Source organism: Taeniopygia guttata, chromosome 3 (genome assembly GCF_048771995.1).
Source record: "Taeniopygia guttata chromosome 3, bTaeGut7.mat, whole genome shotgun sequence".
NCBI classification, from domain to species: Eukaryota; Metazoa; Chordata; class Aves; order Passeriformes; family Estrildidae; genus Taeniopygia; species Taeniopygia guttata.
In genome coordinates, this window is record NC_133027.1 from 67,256,106 (window position 1) to 67,273,530 (window position 17,425).

The window sequence follows — 17,425 nt, forward strand, 5'->3', positions numbered from 1 at the left end:
TTTCTAGCATAGCAAAGGGTTATTTTGTTTTTCTTATTTCACTCTCATTTATCTTCACATCTCTCTCACTGACTTTTTATTTCAGCACCTTTTGCTTTTCATGGGTCTTTAGTTCCATTAAACATCCAGCGCTAATTAGACTCTGTTGTCTAGACTGTACCAAACACTTCACTCAAAATCAAAGAGCATTTAATTAGTTAGTCTACAGGTTACACCCTATCTTGCAACATTAACACAAACGAGCAGTTGAAATGCTTGTTACAGCATAGCAAAAAATGGAAAAAAAAAAGCTTATTTAATGGCAATCAAGATTTTAATTTCGTTATTGATGAAGGCAGGCATGACAAGCCCCTGTTACTCAGATGACTGTCAGGCTGTTTGTGGTGGAGGGAAGGCAGGGAAGCAGTAATATTTATTTCTATCCTTTCCCAGGAGCAGCTACACAGATAGAGCCCCTTGTCTGTGCTGAGCACCTAGGGGGTGAAGCCACATGGTGGCTTTGGCTTAGCAAAGCCTGCCACGACCATGGGCAGGATCCATCAGAGTTTCACTCCTGCAGTTATTTGGGATCTCTGGGTATTTATTCTGGCATTCAAATGGGGAGCAATGAAGTCAGAAGCGATGGCTAATATAGTCATATCTTACTGTTTGCAATGACTACAATAATGGAATGCAAACTGTGTCCTGGGATGCTTCAAGAGGTTGAGGGAGGTGATTCTGCCTCTCTACTCTGCTTTGCTGAGATGCCACCTGCACTGCTGGCAGTGCAAAATTTACTAACATTTACTAAAATTCCAGATCACCAAAGCAAGTGGTTTTGTGAAAATCTTATCTTTCTTTCTTAAAAAAAAAACAAACAAAAAACCAAAAAACAAACAAACAAAACAAAACAAAACAAAAGGAAAGAAAAGGAACTCCTCATCACTCTAAGCTGCCCCTGCAAAAAACAGCTGTCACAAAAAATCATATGAATGACATCAAATGTCAGACATAGTTCATGATTTCTGAATATTCTGGATTGAAAACAAAATGGTGGCTACAGAGGCGAAGGATAGTGAGCATTTTACTGAAGGAATTAAATCTCAAGTAATTACTATTCAACTGCTCAAAACTATGAATAATTATCTGTGGTCTGAGTGTTACACTGAAAAAATGGAGATGGCTAAACAGAGCCAAAAACTTAATCTGAAAGTGCTTTAAATCTGTATGATCTCTGTAAAGCTTGGAGAAAAATATCTGCTGTAGTGAGTGAACAATTGTTCTCAAAGCAGGCTAGTGACCAGCAATGTTTTTCAGGCATGCTTTTCCCCTCCTTCCTTCTTTCTCCAATAACAATCATCTAGCAGCATTCAAAAAGGAAATTACTTCAGGTTCAGAGTCTGCCTCTATTTTGCAAGATATTTAAGTGTCTGTTGAAGTCAAACTCACCAAATTAGCTTCTTCTTGCAGATGGATTTACGTAAGTAATCTTTTCAAAGAAAACTTGTGCTGAAATATGCAGAACTGCTCAAGATGTACTTGAGATAATGTGCTGATGGTATTGGTTAGGCAGTGCAATCTACAAGAGCTAGTTCTGCAACTAAAAAGGAAAATAAAATTAACTAAACTATCGGGTTACCCCTTCAAAAACTTGAGAAAAAATTTTTGATAGAGAAAATAACAGAAGCAAAACAGAATTGGATTTATAATGCCTAACTCATTTTAGTGAGCTTCAGAATGCTATACTTCAGTCACTTGCTTTGGTTCACTAGCATTGCTATTAACAGCAGCAGATGCATTTGTAGTGCACCTGCAAAAATTATATTGGCATTACCAGTTTCTAAACATTATTATCATTTTTACAATGCTCTGCTGTCAAGAATGATTGCTGCAAGACCTCTCTCTTGTTTATTCTAGCATTAAAAACCTGATGAAATAAGGAAAATAAGGAAGCTTTAACTTTCTTCCTCATGAAATTAAAATCTTCAAAATTAGGCTGAGCTGTACACTGAAAAAAATAGTATATAGTTGTGCTCAATGTGTTCCTTTTTGTTTGTTTGTTTTGGTTTGTTTGTTTTTTTTCTGTAATAAGATCTTGCTACAGCAAACTTTTAATACAATTACATGAAATGCAAATAGGGAGGGACCGCATATACTGCTGCTTTCTCTGCATAACAATTTCCAATGGGTGTACAATGCCATGAGTAAAAGATGTCTGCCACTTCGAGGGGAAGGTAAGTAAATAAAGAAAAATTTCCTTGTTTTTATTTATTTTAGCATATAAACCAGCATGTGTGACAAGCAGTTGTGATATGTTAACAGATATGTCTTTAAACAGCTATCAGAATTAGCACTTTAGAGGCCACATCTTTGACTGACAGCTGCAGCAATGTTTTAGGGGTGTTACATCTCAGGGGAACTGTGGAGACTGTTGGAACACAGGCTAGATTAGAAAATACTAGAAGAGCAGTATTGAATATTTTCAGTTTGCAGTGTAAGAAGACACATTTTTCTATTTGCACTTCAGGCAGGGGCAAAACAAAGACAATATGGTGTTCTACCTTTACTTCAGAGCTCTGAAAACCCCCAGCACCATTGGTCTGGCATTCATAAACACTGTTAAATGCTATACACTCATTTAGGGGTGAGACAGTGGTCAGATTTAGTTTACTCTGGAAATTCAGTGATGACTTGTAGCATAGCAAAGGTTTATCTACATGCTTTGTACAAAGTGCCCTTAAAATTTTACCTAACATTTTTTTATTAAATTAATTATGTATTAAAATTTATATTCATGAGGGTTAAGGTTGAATTACTAGGCAGAACACAGAGACATGTATGTCTCACTTCTACAGTTTTCTTTGATCTCATTGATAGGATATTCCATTTTGTATTCCTTATCTAATTCCCAAGAATCTTTAGCATCTCTCTTGCTCTTACTTCAAAAATGTGTCAATTCCAATGATCCTCCAACAGTTACGGTAGACAGGTGGTGGGTAGCTCACCATAGCAGTGACTAAAGGAGAAAATATCCATGAAATAGGGACTTTAGGGTTTAAAAGCTCTGATTGAAAACATCCATAGAGGACAACTATCCTTTCCTGAAAGTAAAAGAGCTCATTTGTGTGAAATGGGATTTTGTTAAAAGCTTGTAACACAAAACCCATGAACCCTTTACTGAAGGTAGGGCATTTTGCCTGGGCTGGAACTGACGAAGTTTCCTTTGGTTTTATTTTTGTGGCTGTAAGAATGGTGATTTTTTATTGTAAAAAGACACGGAATGTCCACAACCAGATCTTATATGCCTGCTAATGGAAAGGTAGACTACAGATTGCCTCATACACCTATTGTCTGGCATCACTAGAAAGAGCTGACTTTTTATATCTTCTGGAAAATGGAAAAAGTTCTTCATTACAGCACATCTCCTCAGGATACTTCTGACACTTCAGCTAACCAGCCTGAACCAATGATAGTTTTTTAAGGCTAAGACTGGTCAGAGACAAAGATGCATTATCTCCTACTTGATCTTCAACTGGACTTGAATGAAAGAGGAATTGCCCTAATATTTGATTAATTCAACGTAAACTAATCCATCATTTTGTTAGCTTTAGATTAAACCTTGACTCTTAATTCCAAATAAGAGTCTTGAACTTAGAGGACACGGTTTGATCTGTCTCAAATCACTAGCAGGACTGCAGAGACTTGTTAGATGGAAAGGTGGGTGTGTTTCATGACGTACTTTGGACTCCTGTTCTCTCAGACATCTGAATTGAGGTTTTGGTTGACATCAGCAACAACTGTCTTCCAGGCTGTGTGACTGCTGTTCTTACTATAAGAGTTACCACAAAGATAACTAACTGGTCCTCCCAAGTTCTGCTCTGGTAAGAGGTTGTGATACAGCTGGAGAATTTACCTGCACAGAATCTGGGAGCACAGAAATGTCCCTGGTCCACCAAGCTGAGATACAGCCTTTCTAGGATATTTAAAAACCAGAGCTATAAACTTAAAATTGTGTCTTCTGAATGTCACAACCTGAAATGACAAGAAGAATCAGAATGTTGACAAATGCCAAGGTGTTGTCAGTGAGGCTATTTCTGGGCTAGGTTTGACCATTTCTAGATCAGAATTGGTGTCACAGCTTGGATTATCTCATGTGCAGCCCCTTTCCACTTCCACAACACTCCTATATTGCATACTCAACTGAAATGGGTGAAATGTGAAAGTCTACAGATGCTTGGAAGGAAAGAAAACATCCCACATCCCCCCAGCAACATTTCTAGAGTTAAAAAGCATCAGTGATTTGTATATATGGTATTTTTTGAATTGAAAGTTATTTGCTTTATAATTCATTTTTCTCTTGTCTTATCACACCAGAGGTGCAGTGGTTAACTCTCAGATCTGTCTTTCTTTCTGCAGCCAAGGTCTCGACCCCTCTATCCCTCTTACTGGATCCACTTGAAATATAAACTGATAATTAAAGATAGATTATGGTTCACGCTATTGAAAGTGTTTGTACATTAATGGAAACTGCATGCATGCTATTGAGAAATGAAGGCCCAGTAATACAAAGTTTAAAAACTTCTGTTGAGCTACTGGCTGTTGAAAAAAGAATTAAATTCTGCGACATCAAAAATATAAAATGGATGTGTTCTCTGGAGATAAAACCCATCATATCCATTTTGTATTTACAGAAAAACTCCAGGTTCTTTTAGTTGTCATGACTCAGAGGAAGAGTAAACCCGAATTACTTCTTCCTTTTTCTTACTCATATTTCTAATTATACTGTGGTATCAACTTTCGCAGAAATATGTGTGGTGTAAATGAACTCATATGACTGTGAGAACTCTTGTTTGGTAATTCCCTGACCTTATTATATTCTGCTAGCCTTGTGTTTATCCATCTAAGAAGTTAAAACCCCACAGATGCACCAGCTGTGTCTGCTTGTGTCAGGAAGATCCAGGGTATCAGCTGCAGGAAGGCTGGAATCAACACTGACTTAATGAAGAGCTGGTGCCGTGTGGTGCTGTGGCAGTCAGTGGAGGCAAGGAGGGTGTGATGGGTTATGCTCCTGTGATGTGTGATTGACTCCTGACATATCAAGCAATATCGTAATTAGTCCCAGACAGAAAAAAAAAAAAAAAAAGACCATACAAAGGGCAGGAGATGAGATGCAGTGCTGTCTTTTGGGACACCTAGTTGAATGACTGACAAAAATCTATCGTGGAGAGAGGGGTGAGCATGACTAAAAGGTCTTACAGCATCTATTTTGACAGGATGATTAATTTCTCATTACTCATCCAGAATGGGGATGTCTGAGGGGAATTAGGGAAATATTTGATTCTTTCAAACATTGATTATTTGGAGAAAAGTTTTTGCACAAATCCAAACATTTTATTCGATCTTTGTTTTGAAATGGAACAGAGGAAGCTTTCTGATTTTTTGGTGGAGTTCTTCACAGTCTCAGCAGTATCAGGACTCTTTATTTCAAAGCCAGAAGCCAAATCCTTAGCTGTTTCAGATGATCTAACATACAAAGCTCATGTTTTCATGCCAGCTGGCTCCTTCTCTTCCTCCAGGACTTATGGTCCTGCTGATGTGATGGATTTGGTTCCATAAGACAACAAATCCTGACTGCTAACCTGCAGTACCGCTTCACTCCAGGAATTTTTACCTGATAGCCACTTGGGTAATAATCTTACCTTTTTCCTCTGAGGAAGCACTTTAAGTTCAATGACCTTCAAGAAATAGAATAAATATTTGCTTCTTTGCTCTTGATGATTTCTACCTTGCACCACTCCTGCTTTAAGACCTTGTGTTTGAAGGACCAATCAGGAAGTTCTGGTGTTTGTAACATGTACAGTAGCTGAGCTTAAGAGTGAAAGGCAAAGCTAGAATAGTGTTTTCACCCTTCACAAAGAACATACATAGTAATAGCCATGGTGAATCAGATGTGAAGCCTCTCTAGCTTGATATTTTGTCTAGGTAGCAGGTGCCTAAGTAAAAAATAAGTACACGAACAGGGGAAATGTTACAAGAAATTTTTCCCACTTAACTATTTTTATTGGAAGTGTAGGGGGAAAGAATTGGATCTGGAGACAGCAAGAGAAGGAGAAAATAACTGCAAGTGAGAAGTGTGAACAAAAAAGCTATTCAGAAGGGATGTTGTAAAGGGAAAGGGGAGGAATTGTAGAAATAGGAGACGGTGAAATAACACAGTCCATGAGGCACAGAGAACTGCAGAAAATTGCTGTGGATAATAGATATGGAGGAAGGATGGAAGAATTGAGCAGTTGGAGAAACAGCCCATGGAATAAGGGAACCTGAACAGGTATCAGTGGGTAATAGAAACAGCCAGTCTCTACTATCACCAATGTACCTAAGAGAAAGAAGTTTAAGGGCACAGTTGTAAAGCATATTTACTTTAGAGAGTGGGTTTTGAGTAATTTTGAAAATCTCATTATTTTCTATCTTCCTCTAAATGCTTTCTAAATCTGGGCCTTTGTGTATATGTTGCTGAAGAGAGCCAGAGTAAAAACAAACATGGGACAAACTAGGACCTGTCTGTCACAGGGCAGCTTTGCTGAAGCTCTGTAGGATGAATGGGTGACACTGCTCTGGGAGCACACAGAAGGCTCAGCCGGTCTGAACTGAATGGCAGGGGTCTTTCTCTGGTATCCACCAGGGCCAGGATACTACCTTGAGATCTTAGGACACCAGAGGACCCTTTTGGAAGGGAGAGGATAATTTCTTGAGGGTTGAAGGGTTCTCCCCTTCCCTGGCATATGGTCCCTCTTCCACAGGAATTACAGCTGGTAATCACAGCTAGTACCACAAGAATTAGGACAAGTTGCACAGACTAATTAGAAATGATTTATTCATTTTTGCCTATTTTATTAAATCCTTTTCTTCCCTTTGGTTTCCTGGAAACCAGGTGCTTGATGATTGTGAATTTTCACAACATATTTGTTTAAGGCATGTGGCTGTACTGACTGTGAGTTCAATCTTGTTAGGCATTAGCCAATGCTTTAAATTAAATTTCTCATGAGGGAAAAAAAAATCCAACTTGAAAGCCTCATAAAGATTGTTGTTTCATGATTCATGAATATGTCTTATGAAGAAGCTCTTCTTGATGAAGAAGAGTAAGTAGAACTTAATAGAAAAAAAGAAACAGAAATAAATGACCAAGAGAGCAAAGCTTTAAGCTTTTTCTTCATTATGATTTCCAGACAGTATCACATGGAAGCTCTAGATCTTAAATTGTGAGGGTGTAAATATTTATTAGTTTTCTATCCACCATGCTGATATTCAGCTGGTATTTGTAGGGATTTCCACAACTAATGGAGTAGTAAAATGCAACTATTAATGTAATAATTTAGGATTTCTTCTTATATTTATCAACAATAAACAGTTCACTTAAAGAGCATTTATTGTGAACCAAAATGTTTTGAGTTCGGTTAAAATTCAACCGTATTAGCACTATTTTCTGGCTCAAAGCTAGTAGCAGTGAGAGCTGGTCAATGGTTTATGTTTGTAAAGGCAAACCCACCCTGAATTATTATAGGGAACCATTGCTTCATGAAAATAGGTGTCTGTCAGCAGCTTGTAAAATAGTCACAAAATTTTTGGTTTGGTTTAGGATAATTTTGCTTTCTTTCAGGATAGAGTCTTTGTTATAAAAGGCAAAGAAGGTAAAATTTGTGCAAGCTCATTTATCTTCTCATGGACTGTGACATCAAATATAAAGTGTTTGAAGTTGACTGGTGAATGGAGAATTTGCTATTTCGTTGAAGAAGTTGGGCTGTTATACATTTTCTTTCTGTTACTAAGAAAAAAGATGATTACTTTTAGACTGAATTCTTGTTACAGACCTTGTTCTGATGAAATCGATCTCATTAAAAAGAGAACTGAAATGAATGTGTGTAAATTATTATGGGAAAGGAGAATCACAGTAAATAAAGTAACTATTTTGTTTCAAATACACTCTCAAACCCAAATTAATTTTATATTCACAACAAAGAAAAATGGATATTTCATCAGCTAGATCCTTTCACATTCCCTGTTGTATAGTCTCAGTGAGTATTAAGTTATTACAAACATAGTGAGTAAATTTAGAGTGGGGTCATTTTTTGGTGTATTTTAAAGCTTCCTTTATAATTAAAACATTGTTTTGTTTATATAAAATTCTAAGTGATGGATCTGTTTTGTAAACAGTTCTATTCTTACATTTAAATTTCATATAAATTCCTGATTGCAATGGTCTCATTAGTCTTCTTTTTTTGTTTGTCTTTTCTGTGATAAAACTTTTACTTACATAACTCACAAAAATGTTTTCAAGTTTTTGCCTGCTGACAAAATATGAGAAGAGGCTGGGAGAACTTGGTTTGTTTATCTTACAGATGAAAAAGCAAAGGGAATCACACTGCAGGCTTTCACTGCCTGTGGGGAAAGCCATGGAGAAGACAGAGCCAAACCATTCTTAGAAGTGCTCAGCAAAAGGACATGAGACAAAGGTCACAATTGCTTTGACCAGACAAGAGGAAGAAACTCTTCATGGTGAGAGTAGGTCAGTGCTGGAAGAGACCACCCAGAAAGACTGGGGGACCTCCATGCCTGTGGATTTTCAGAAGTCAATGGGGCAAACCCGTCTGCAACCTGATCAGAGTTTGCAATTACGTCTTCTCTGAGTGGGGTATGGGACTGGGTGACTCCCAGGGGTCTTTCCAAACTAAATTTTCCTAATCTTCTATGAAAGAGCACTTTAAATAATGGCCATCTGATTTTTAATGAGGAAAAGTCAATCGTCAATCACCAGAACACTTAATAAGTAGTACTTTCCATTAGAGTTAGTACAGCTGTGGGAATTGACATGATGTATGTCAGGTTTTGAAGTTCTAAGTTTATTTCTCTGCGAGTTTACACGGCCAAATCTTCCCTTAGATGCTGAGTTACCTTGCTATCTGTTTTTTAGGATTAACAGTTCAGGTAAGACATTGGATACATTCAAACCTTCTCTCATAGTCATTTTTATTTTCTTCTGGACTCTTTGCCAATGTATACCATGTACAGTCAAATAATTGCAACATTTTACACACAAGTATAAATAGATATATTTACCTGAACCTGGTTACCTTATTTACCTTAGCCTGGTTCTGCAAACATTTGCCATTGTGTATGAGGAGTTCTAGTGAATTATTCACCTTGTGCCCTAGTGTAAACCCTAAAGAAATATTGTCGAGTCTGGTTCTATCCTTTTTTTAAAAAGCATAGAAATATTAGCTTCCACTTGTTCATTGCATGTTATTCTTTGCAACATAGTCATGGGATACTCATTCTGTGTGTGTGAATCTGAGTTACCTGTCCTACCTGAACACCTTCACAAATATATTGATGGATATTGTTCCAATGAATGTATATTCATATGTGAGTAGTCATTTCTAAGTGTTTTTGTTCTTTTTTAGGTTTTTTTTCAATCATCAAATATGAGTGCATGACTCAAAACACTGAACAGTAGTCAGGTATCCAGAGCAAATGTTGTACTTCTTCCTTAATGTGTCAAAAATAAAATAAATCTTGAATGTAGGAAAAAATAAACAACCCTAAGTGTTCCTGAATAATATCACTGCAGTTAATAAAAAAGGACATAAAGGAATTTTTCAAACTGAGTTTGCTGTTACTGATCAAACATGCCTCTATTTTCTGCTCTGCCACTTCTTGACCTGCCTCTTTCTTTACTCTTGAATTACCTTCCCAACATGTTGACTACCCTGCCCCCTATTTGGTGTTTTCTGGGAACTCCTTGAGTATGTATTCCACCTTGGCAATGAGAGCATCAGTGACAATGATCAACCCTGAGGAATATTCCTTCTAACTACCCACCCAAATCACATGTAAGTCCTCACAAAGGCTTGCCACAGATTTCTCTGTGGGATTGAGGTGAGGTAGACCAGTCTTTTGTTTCCTGGACTTCCGATTTTTTTTCTTTTTTTTATTGTTGTTTATTTTTGTGTTTCAAAGTCTGATAAAACTTTACTATATTTGCTGACAGGTGACTTAATTTTGTGAAACCAAAATCAGTGTGAAACAACAAGGGTTTCACAATGTTGCAACCTTGCCAGCCTCCACAGTCCCATGGGAACGCACCACTTCTCGTGCTGCCCCATCAGAAGGGTCTTACCCTTTCACCAAGCACATCCAAATTGTAACATATGCAATATCTTAAAAGCCTTTTAAGATCCTTCCAAAATGCACACATAAAAATTATATAATTCAGTACGTATTGTCAAAAAGACCCATGCATAGGGCACCTGCATCAGTCAGTTTTTCCTGCCTCTCATACCATCAGCTGCAGCCCCAGATCACAGAACCTCCTTGCTAGTTTTGCCGGTGCTGTCAGTCTTTCATCAGGTCTGTGAAGAGAAGATAATTGCTGCATCAATCTGTCTCTGGGCTGAGAAGAGAGTTTGACATATTATGTGGTCTAGAAGGAAAATAAGATTCAGGAGGAAAAAAAAAAAGGAAAAATAAAATAAAAAAAAAAAAAAGGATGGAAGGAGATTTTAAAAGAATTAAAATGCTCTTCCTCCTTTTCTCCTTCTTTAGGAGATAAACCAGCGATTCCCAGGCTTTATACCCAGAGGTTACATTTTAACCGCTGGTAAGTAGCTGACCTTTCCAAAACACCTTGCGGCGCAGTGCTTTCTGTGAGAACGCCGCTGTGCTGCGCAATCCCATGCCGAGCTACATGAAGCTTGAGGATAAATGTGCGCCTAACTCTGCTCAGAAAAGTCCTCCAGGAAAGCCGGTACGAATATCGCCCGCCGCCAAATCACAGAGGTGGAGGAGGGTGCCCCTCCTCTGGCACCGCTGTGCTGCGGGAGGCTGGTGGACGCCCTACCGCCTGTCCCCAGCTCCCCCCAGCCGGCATGAGGAGCGATCTTCGCAGGAAAGCAAGTTTCAAATATTTAAAATAAGAATGGCAGGGGGTCTCCGCCTCAGCCCCGGGGGGTCGGCGAGGGGAGCCGGGGCCGGGCCGGGCCAGCGGCGCTTCCCGCGGCGGCCTGGCGGGGGCGCTGCAAGCCCGGCGTTCGCGCGCAGCGCGCGGCGCCTCAGCGGCCCCGGGCGGCCCCGGCGGCTCGGGGGGAGCGGGGCCGGCGCCTCCCGCCCGCCCGCGCCGCTTCCCGGGGCAGCGCCGCTTCCCGGGGCAGCGCCGCTTCCCGGGGCAGCGCCGCTTCCCGGGGCAGCGCCGCTTCCCGGGGCAGCGCCGCTTCCCGGGGCAGCGCCGCTTCCCGGGGCAGCGCCGCTTCCCGGGGCAGCGCCGCTTCCCGGGGCAGCGCCGCTTCCCGGGGCAGCGCCGCTTCCCGGGGCAGCGCCGCTTCCCGGGGCAGCGCCGCTTCCCGGGGCAGCGCCGCTTCCCGGGGCAGCGCCGCTTCCCGGGGCAGCGCGGCTCTGCGTCCCTCCGACCACGAAGGGTCCCCCTTCCACCGCGAAGGGCCCGCGGGGCAGCCGACGCCGCCGTCGGTCCGGCTGTCCCAAGGGCGCTGGGGGCAGCTCCCCGGGCCGCGCCCCCTCGGCGTTCCCTTGCCGCGGGGAAAACGGGGAGGGCAAGCCCAGCGGAGAGCCCGCGGAGCGGTGGCAGCCCCGGGCCGCTGCCCTGCCAGGCTGCCCTGCCCCCGGGCCGGCTGCACACCGCCTCCCCGCGCCCCCGGCGGGTCGGGCTGGGCAGGCGAGCGGCCGGCGGCAGAGACCGGGGGCTGCCGGCAGGGAAAGTTGGAGAGGCCTAGGGGAGAGCCGGGGCAGGGGCAGGGGCTGGCAGCGGGGTGACGGGCGCGGAGGAGGAGCGGGGAGAAGCCGCACCGGGAGGAGCCGGGGGAGATCTGCGGGCGGCGCATCAGGCGCCTCCGGGGTAGAGAAGAGGGAAGACGCGGGCGGGGAGCACCGCTCCGGGTAGCGGTGGCCGAGAAGGGAGAGCTCCGGCGGCATCCGGGGAAGGCGGGGGCAGCGTCGCTGACCTGCCGCAGATCGGCTCATCCGCCGCCGCCGGAGGATGCACGAAGCGCCGGCCGCCCGCACGGCCCCGCCGCCGCCGCCTCCTTCCCAGGGCGGCTGCGGACAGCGGCGGGAGCGCCAGCAGAGATAGGGGGACGCGGGGAAAGTTGTGCGGGCCGGGCGTAGGACTGCGTGCCCCGCTGGGGCAGGAGGGCACCGCCGGCATCAGCGCGGAGAAAGTGGGGCTGGAAAGCAGTTTCGGGTCGCGCTGGCAGCGAAGCGCATTTAACCAGCATTACGGGGATGAAGGGAAACTGGGAAAGTAACTCGGAAAAGTGAGTGGGATTTTTTTTTTTTTCCCCTCTGTTTTGCTCCTAATCCGAAAAGAACCGTTTAAAAGAAAAGCAAAAGCCGCCGTGTGCGCCCGCTGCTGGGAGAGGCACGGGAGAGGAGGGCACGCCACACCGGCACCCCTGCCCACGCTGGGCGAGGGTGCGGGTTCCTGCGCTCGGCTCTCCCCCGACACCATCGTGTACCAAAGCAGCTACTTGTAGTAAACAGATCCATCATACGACAGAGCGCAGGAAGGTGAGACAGAAGCAGAAACAGAAACTAACACTGAAAGGAAGAAAGGAAAAAAAAAAAAAAAACCAAAAAACCAAAAAGACAGCGACTGCGAATTACTTCCAGAGAAAGTGGGTGGATGTTGTGCAGCAGCGACCTGGGATTTTAGGGGATGCACCCTTATATTTTGCATCTCTCCAGTCCGAGCTTCCCTTCTCCGGTGGCAGAAAGCGGCTGTACTCGGTACAAGAGGAGGAATAAGCAGGAGGGGTTCGGTCAGCAGTGCTTGCGGTGCCCTACTGATCTGCTTTAAGGATTTTTTTTTTTTCGTTTCCTGGTGGATGTTTTCTTGACCTTGATTTTTGAGACCTCTTACTTGCATCGCAGTTTTTGTGGCTTTATGTCCTTTGGGGAAAAGTGGAAAGGGGAAGGCTGGCTTCAGTGCTGAAAGTTGCAATCGTTATTATTTTGGAGCCGGCATGAGCACCAACATAGTCTACGAGTGGCTGAAGACCCTGCAGCTACCCCAGTACGCGGAGTCCTTCGTCGATAATGGCTACGATGACCTGGAGGTCTGCAAGCAGATCGGCGACCCGGACTTGGATGCCATCGGCGTGGCCGTGCCCCACCACCGGCGCCGAATCCACGAAGCCGTGCGGCGGCTGAAGGAGGCGGACGAGAGGGCGGCGGGGCTCTACTTCACCCTGGAGCCGCCACCGCCGCCGCCCGCCCCCGCCGGGCGCTGCCCCCGCCGGGCGGGGGGGCCGGAGGAGCCGCGGCGGGGGGCGGCCCCCAGGACCCGGCCCGGCGGGCGGCGGGGGGCGGCCGGTGCCGGGGGGCTGGTCGCGTACCCCAGGCTGAAGCTGAAGATCATGATCCGGGACAAGCTCATCCGCGACGGCATCAACCTGAGTAAACCGCCCTACTCCAACAAGGTAAGAGGGTCCCCGCCGGCCGCCACCCCAGGAGGAGCCGTGGCTGTCGGGTGCGGAGGAGAAGTGGGGCGGCTGGGCTAGAGATGGGGGGTCCAGCACGGCCTGGTTCTGCCTCTGCCATGTACCGGTGCTAAGTTTATCCAGTTGTGCCAGTGGCGTTTTGGAGGGGAATATGGTAGGCGTTGAGCATCAGCAAGGTGTGAAGAGTAGTGGGCCCAACAAAGGTGAGATCCACCAGCGCTTTTTGGCTTTTTGGCATGATGATGTGTTTTGGTTTTCCCTCCCTTTTTTTTCATTAACTGTTTCTTTTAGTGTGGTTTATTTTGAGGTGGGAAAGTGGAAATTGACAGGCTGGTCTTAACGGTTTGCGCATTTCTTTGTCTTTTCTGTGAAACTTTTCCATTGTGTACAAGAGGGATGGCTTCGCTCATCTTTTATTAGTGGTCCTGTTTTAGTCTGTTTCTGTTGGTGAAATGTCTCCTGAACTAAGTGGTCATCTGGCTGGAGAAAGAACTCCAGCAGCTGAATCTAACTGTTGCCTGGATTTATTAGCTGGAATATGGTAGTGACTGGTGAATGTCAAAACTATTCATCAGGCTCCAGCACAGGTCAGTCAGTAACAGTCTGCTGAAAGACCAGAAAAGGATACATCTCAGTAGAGTCCATTCCAGCCTCAATGTTTATGTAATTCTTATCTTTTGAAAAAGTTATAATGTAAGATTCTTCAGTTTTGGAAGTTTGAAATTGTTTTGTCCAAAATTTTTGGTAGGTTTCCTGCTGAAAATGTAATATGCAGCATAAGTAAAACAATATAATAAAATGAATAATACCATGGAGAAGAAAATTATTTGTGAGAGAAACTAAGGTACTGTAATGCATGGGGGTTTAAGAGTTCAAGATGAAGTTCTTCAGACTAGTTTGATGACCCAAGTGGCCTATATTTTCTTCAATTATTTAAAGTCTCATTTTTCAGAAAGACTGAGCAGTTGATATTGACCTTCAACTTCTGAGTACTTTTTCTCTCTGAAATGCTTATAAATATAAGGAAGCAAGGTGACGGGGAGGGCTGCAAATCTGGGTTTAGAGAAATTTGAGGAATTAAATTTGAGAACGTATTATCTGCTGTCATGGACATGGCTGTGAGGATAATGGGTAAAATTCAACTTGGATAATATTGTGAAGGTGCAATAAAACTGCAAATTTCAGTATTCCAATTTTTTAACATCTCCGTGACAGAGGTCCATAGTCACTTCTCAAGTACAGCACAGTTATCTGGTCTGGGATATTTATTTGTCCCCTTTTCCCGAGCTTCTGGCTGAGGACATGATAAGAGATATTATGTCAAATTTAAGACTCATGAACATATAGTCTAAGTAAAGCATCTCCCAAAAGTTACTGTATCAATTTGTGGAGATTCTTTTCCCCCCAGGGTTTGGAGTAACACATGATTAGATTGAAATTACCATTACATGTCTGATATAAAAGAAATTCCATGGAAGTTGTGGCTTGTCAGTGTAGCTGCACCACATTACCACCTCCATAGCTATGGTTCATTTCTTCCATTTGACTTTGTGTGTGTTCTTAGTTACCAATTCAGTCTTTCCAAGTGGATCATCTGTCTTCTCTCTGTGGTACTTTAAAGTTGTATAGAAGTGGCACTTTGGGACACACTTTGGTGGCAGACTTGGCAGTGCTGGGTAACGGATGGACTCAGTAGTCTTGAAGGTCTTTTCCAACTTAAATGATTCTATGATACTCTTCCATGGGAATTGTAAAATTTATAAGATGTCAACATACGACGTCAAGACAATTCAAATTCCTGGCATTGATTTCTTCTTTAGCTCACTTTCTTTTAATTTGATGGGTCTGATAATGCAGATTAACTGTCAGGACAAGCTTGATTTACACAGAAAGCATCACTCAACTTTAATTTTTTAAAATCTAAATGTAATATTTTGAAAGACAAAGAGAAACAAAGTTTACTTTCCTAGTTTTATTTCAGGCTGTAGTGTCAATGTATTTATTTTGGATAATAAATGCACATGACATCATTTTTTACAGTAAGAGAAAAAACTTTTCTCACTTCACATTGTAGCATGTTGTAAGAAAACATAAAGCTGGCAAGATTTGAGTATGTGTTGCTCAACATGCATTATTCTGAATGCCACCCACTATAGCGATATATTTCCAAAATGGCTTAAAGTGAATAGCAAAAGATCATGTCACTGTGCATTATTCATTGGATGTTGTTTAAAGCAAGAAAGATGAAATACTGTATTTTTGCATCTGGGAAAGAGCCATATTACAGCAGTGTCTCTTAAAAAAAAAAAAACCAACAAAACCTAAAAAAGCTAACAAAGCCAAATTTTAGAAAATTGTGGGTATAATTTAAACATTAAAATTTTATATAGAATATACAGCATATGTAGAATATACAGGCTTCTTCATGTCAAAAGAAATTGAATGTATTTTCTGCAGCACACAGGATTGAAGAATCAACTTGAAGTTTATGTCATGTTTTTTTTGTATGCATTTACCACTCATCCTTGTCATGTGGACATTCTGGAGTGAGGCACTAGACCACTGACCTATTTGATATCTCTTTGCATTTCCGGTTGTGCTGAGCTGCATACTAGTCTTCCACTCCCATGGCTTACATGGAGGATGCTATCTTTTCTTCTTAATATCTATGCATAGAAATTAGTATCTATCAAAGGAGGAGCCTTCTGATGTGTATGTGTGTTTATGTGTACATATGTATATGCATTTCACTTGCTTGCTGAGGAGTACTTTGTGGACTCAATTAAGAAGTTCTCAAGCAAGATTTGGTGTTTTATTTTAAAACATACCTGAGGACTGGAAGTGTTGCTCCTCTGGCTTATTCAGAGTCTTTTGCTAGCTGGCTGAGCTGTAAACATGTCGAAAGATCAAAAATTAATATTGTATGTGGCTGTGGAGATGTTAAAAGCATCCTTTTGCTGTCATTCCTTTTGTTGTAGTTTCAGATGAAAGGTGGAACAACAGAGTGGGCAGAATAGACATCTATTGCTATGGTAAATTTTAGTTTAACTTAGTTTGATTGCAGTCAGCAGAAATGGCTAACAGCTACTTAGCAGAGCTTAATATAAATCCCTTAAAAGACGTGCAGACTTGGAATTGAAGCCATGTGTGTGGGTGACTTCAGACACAGAGAATTATCATAAGCCATCTTGATTATTTCCATGGAGAATTTGAATGTGGCCTCACCTCCTTGTATTGTATCCTATGTGTATTTCAGGTAAACCAAGGAACATAACTGTAACTGAGGAGAACTCCAGAGGAGTCAGATTTTGTTCCATGTTGGTAATGCTCCATAGTACTCAAAGCTTTATGTTTTACTTTTTTCACCAAGCTTGCTTCTGCTGGCTTGGTAGACTTAGGAGTCTCACATGTCTAAGAAACTTCTTGCAGAGGTGATGGGATTTAATGCCCTTCAAACAAGAGCACATGGCCAAGTGAAACATCTTGTCACCTTGAAACAATTAGCTGCTCAAAGAAATTATCTTTGATGGTTATAATTCTGTCATTAATTAGGAAGTGAATTAAGTGCAATGTAGAAAGACTTTTAACAGTCTTCTGCCCCTAGAAGTTTTGGGAAATGAATTGATGGCAGAAGGAAACCAAAATGAGCAGACCCCCTGCATTACAGTGAAGATGAATGTAGGAAAACACAGCACTGATCTGAACCAATGGGATCTCAGACGTATAGCCATTAACTCCACACAAAACCACTTCTTTCTTTGGTGGGCTTATTCCTAAATGGATAATGTCTATGCTGGGTTTGAGAAGGAGTAAAGTCACTGTGGAAGAGGGAACAGAGGAGCATTCAATTTTGTCAATAAAAAGACAAGTAGGGTACCTTGTTGTGGAACATGCCAAGAGAAATTTAATACTCTATTTATCTTGAATATAGATTAAGTGAC

General features: G+C 42.5%; 2 protein-coding genes across 4 annotated transcripts in view; one reads left to right on the plus strand and one right to left on the minus strand.

The window, feature by feature from the left end:
• Window positions 1-8,984: 8,984 nt before the first annotated feature.
• On the minus strand, window positions 8,985-12,006 carry LOC140683729 (uncharacterized). The gene is made up of 2 exons (XM_072927065.1): window positions 10,647-12,006; window positions 8,985-10,385 (listed from the first exon to the last, which is right to left on the minus strand). Exon 1 carries the CDS (start codon window positions 12,004-12,006, stop codon window positions 10,933-10,935), a length of 1,074 nt encoding a protein of 357 aa, XP_072783166.1. The 3' UTR covers window positions 8,985-10,385; window positions 10,647-10,932.
• The window catches only part of SASH1 (SAM and SH3 domain containing 1), a 531,067-nt gene continuing 525,506 nt past the window's right edge, over window positions 11,865-17,425 (plus strand). Inside the window, exon 1 of one of the 3 annotated variants that reach the window (XM_030268181.4) lies at window positions 11,865-13,463. In XM_030268181.4, the coding sequence (XP_030124041.4) occupies window positions 13,008-13,463 (456 nt within the window). In that variant the 5' untranslated portion in view covers window positions 11,865-13,007. The remainder of the gene's footprint in view (window positions 13,464-17,425) is intronic. The other 2 variants (XM_030268182.4, XM_030268185.4) reach the window with 2 other exon arrangements.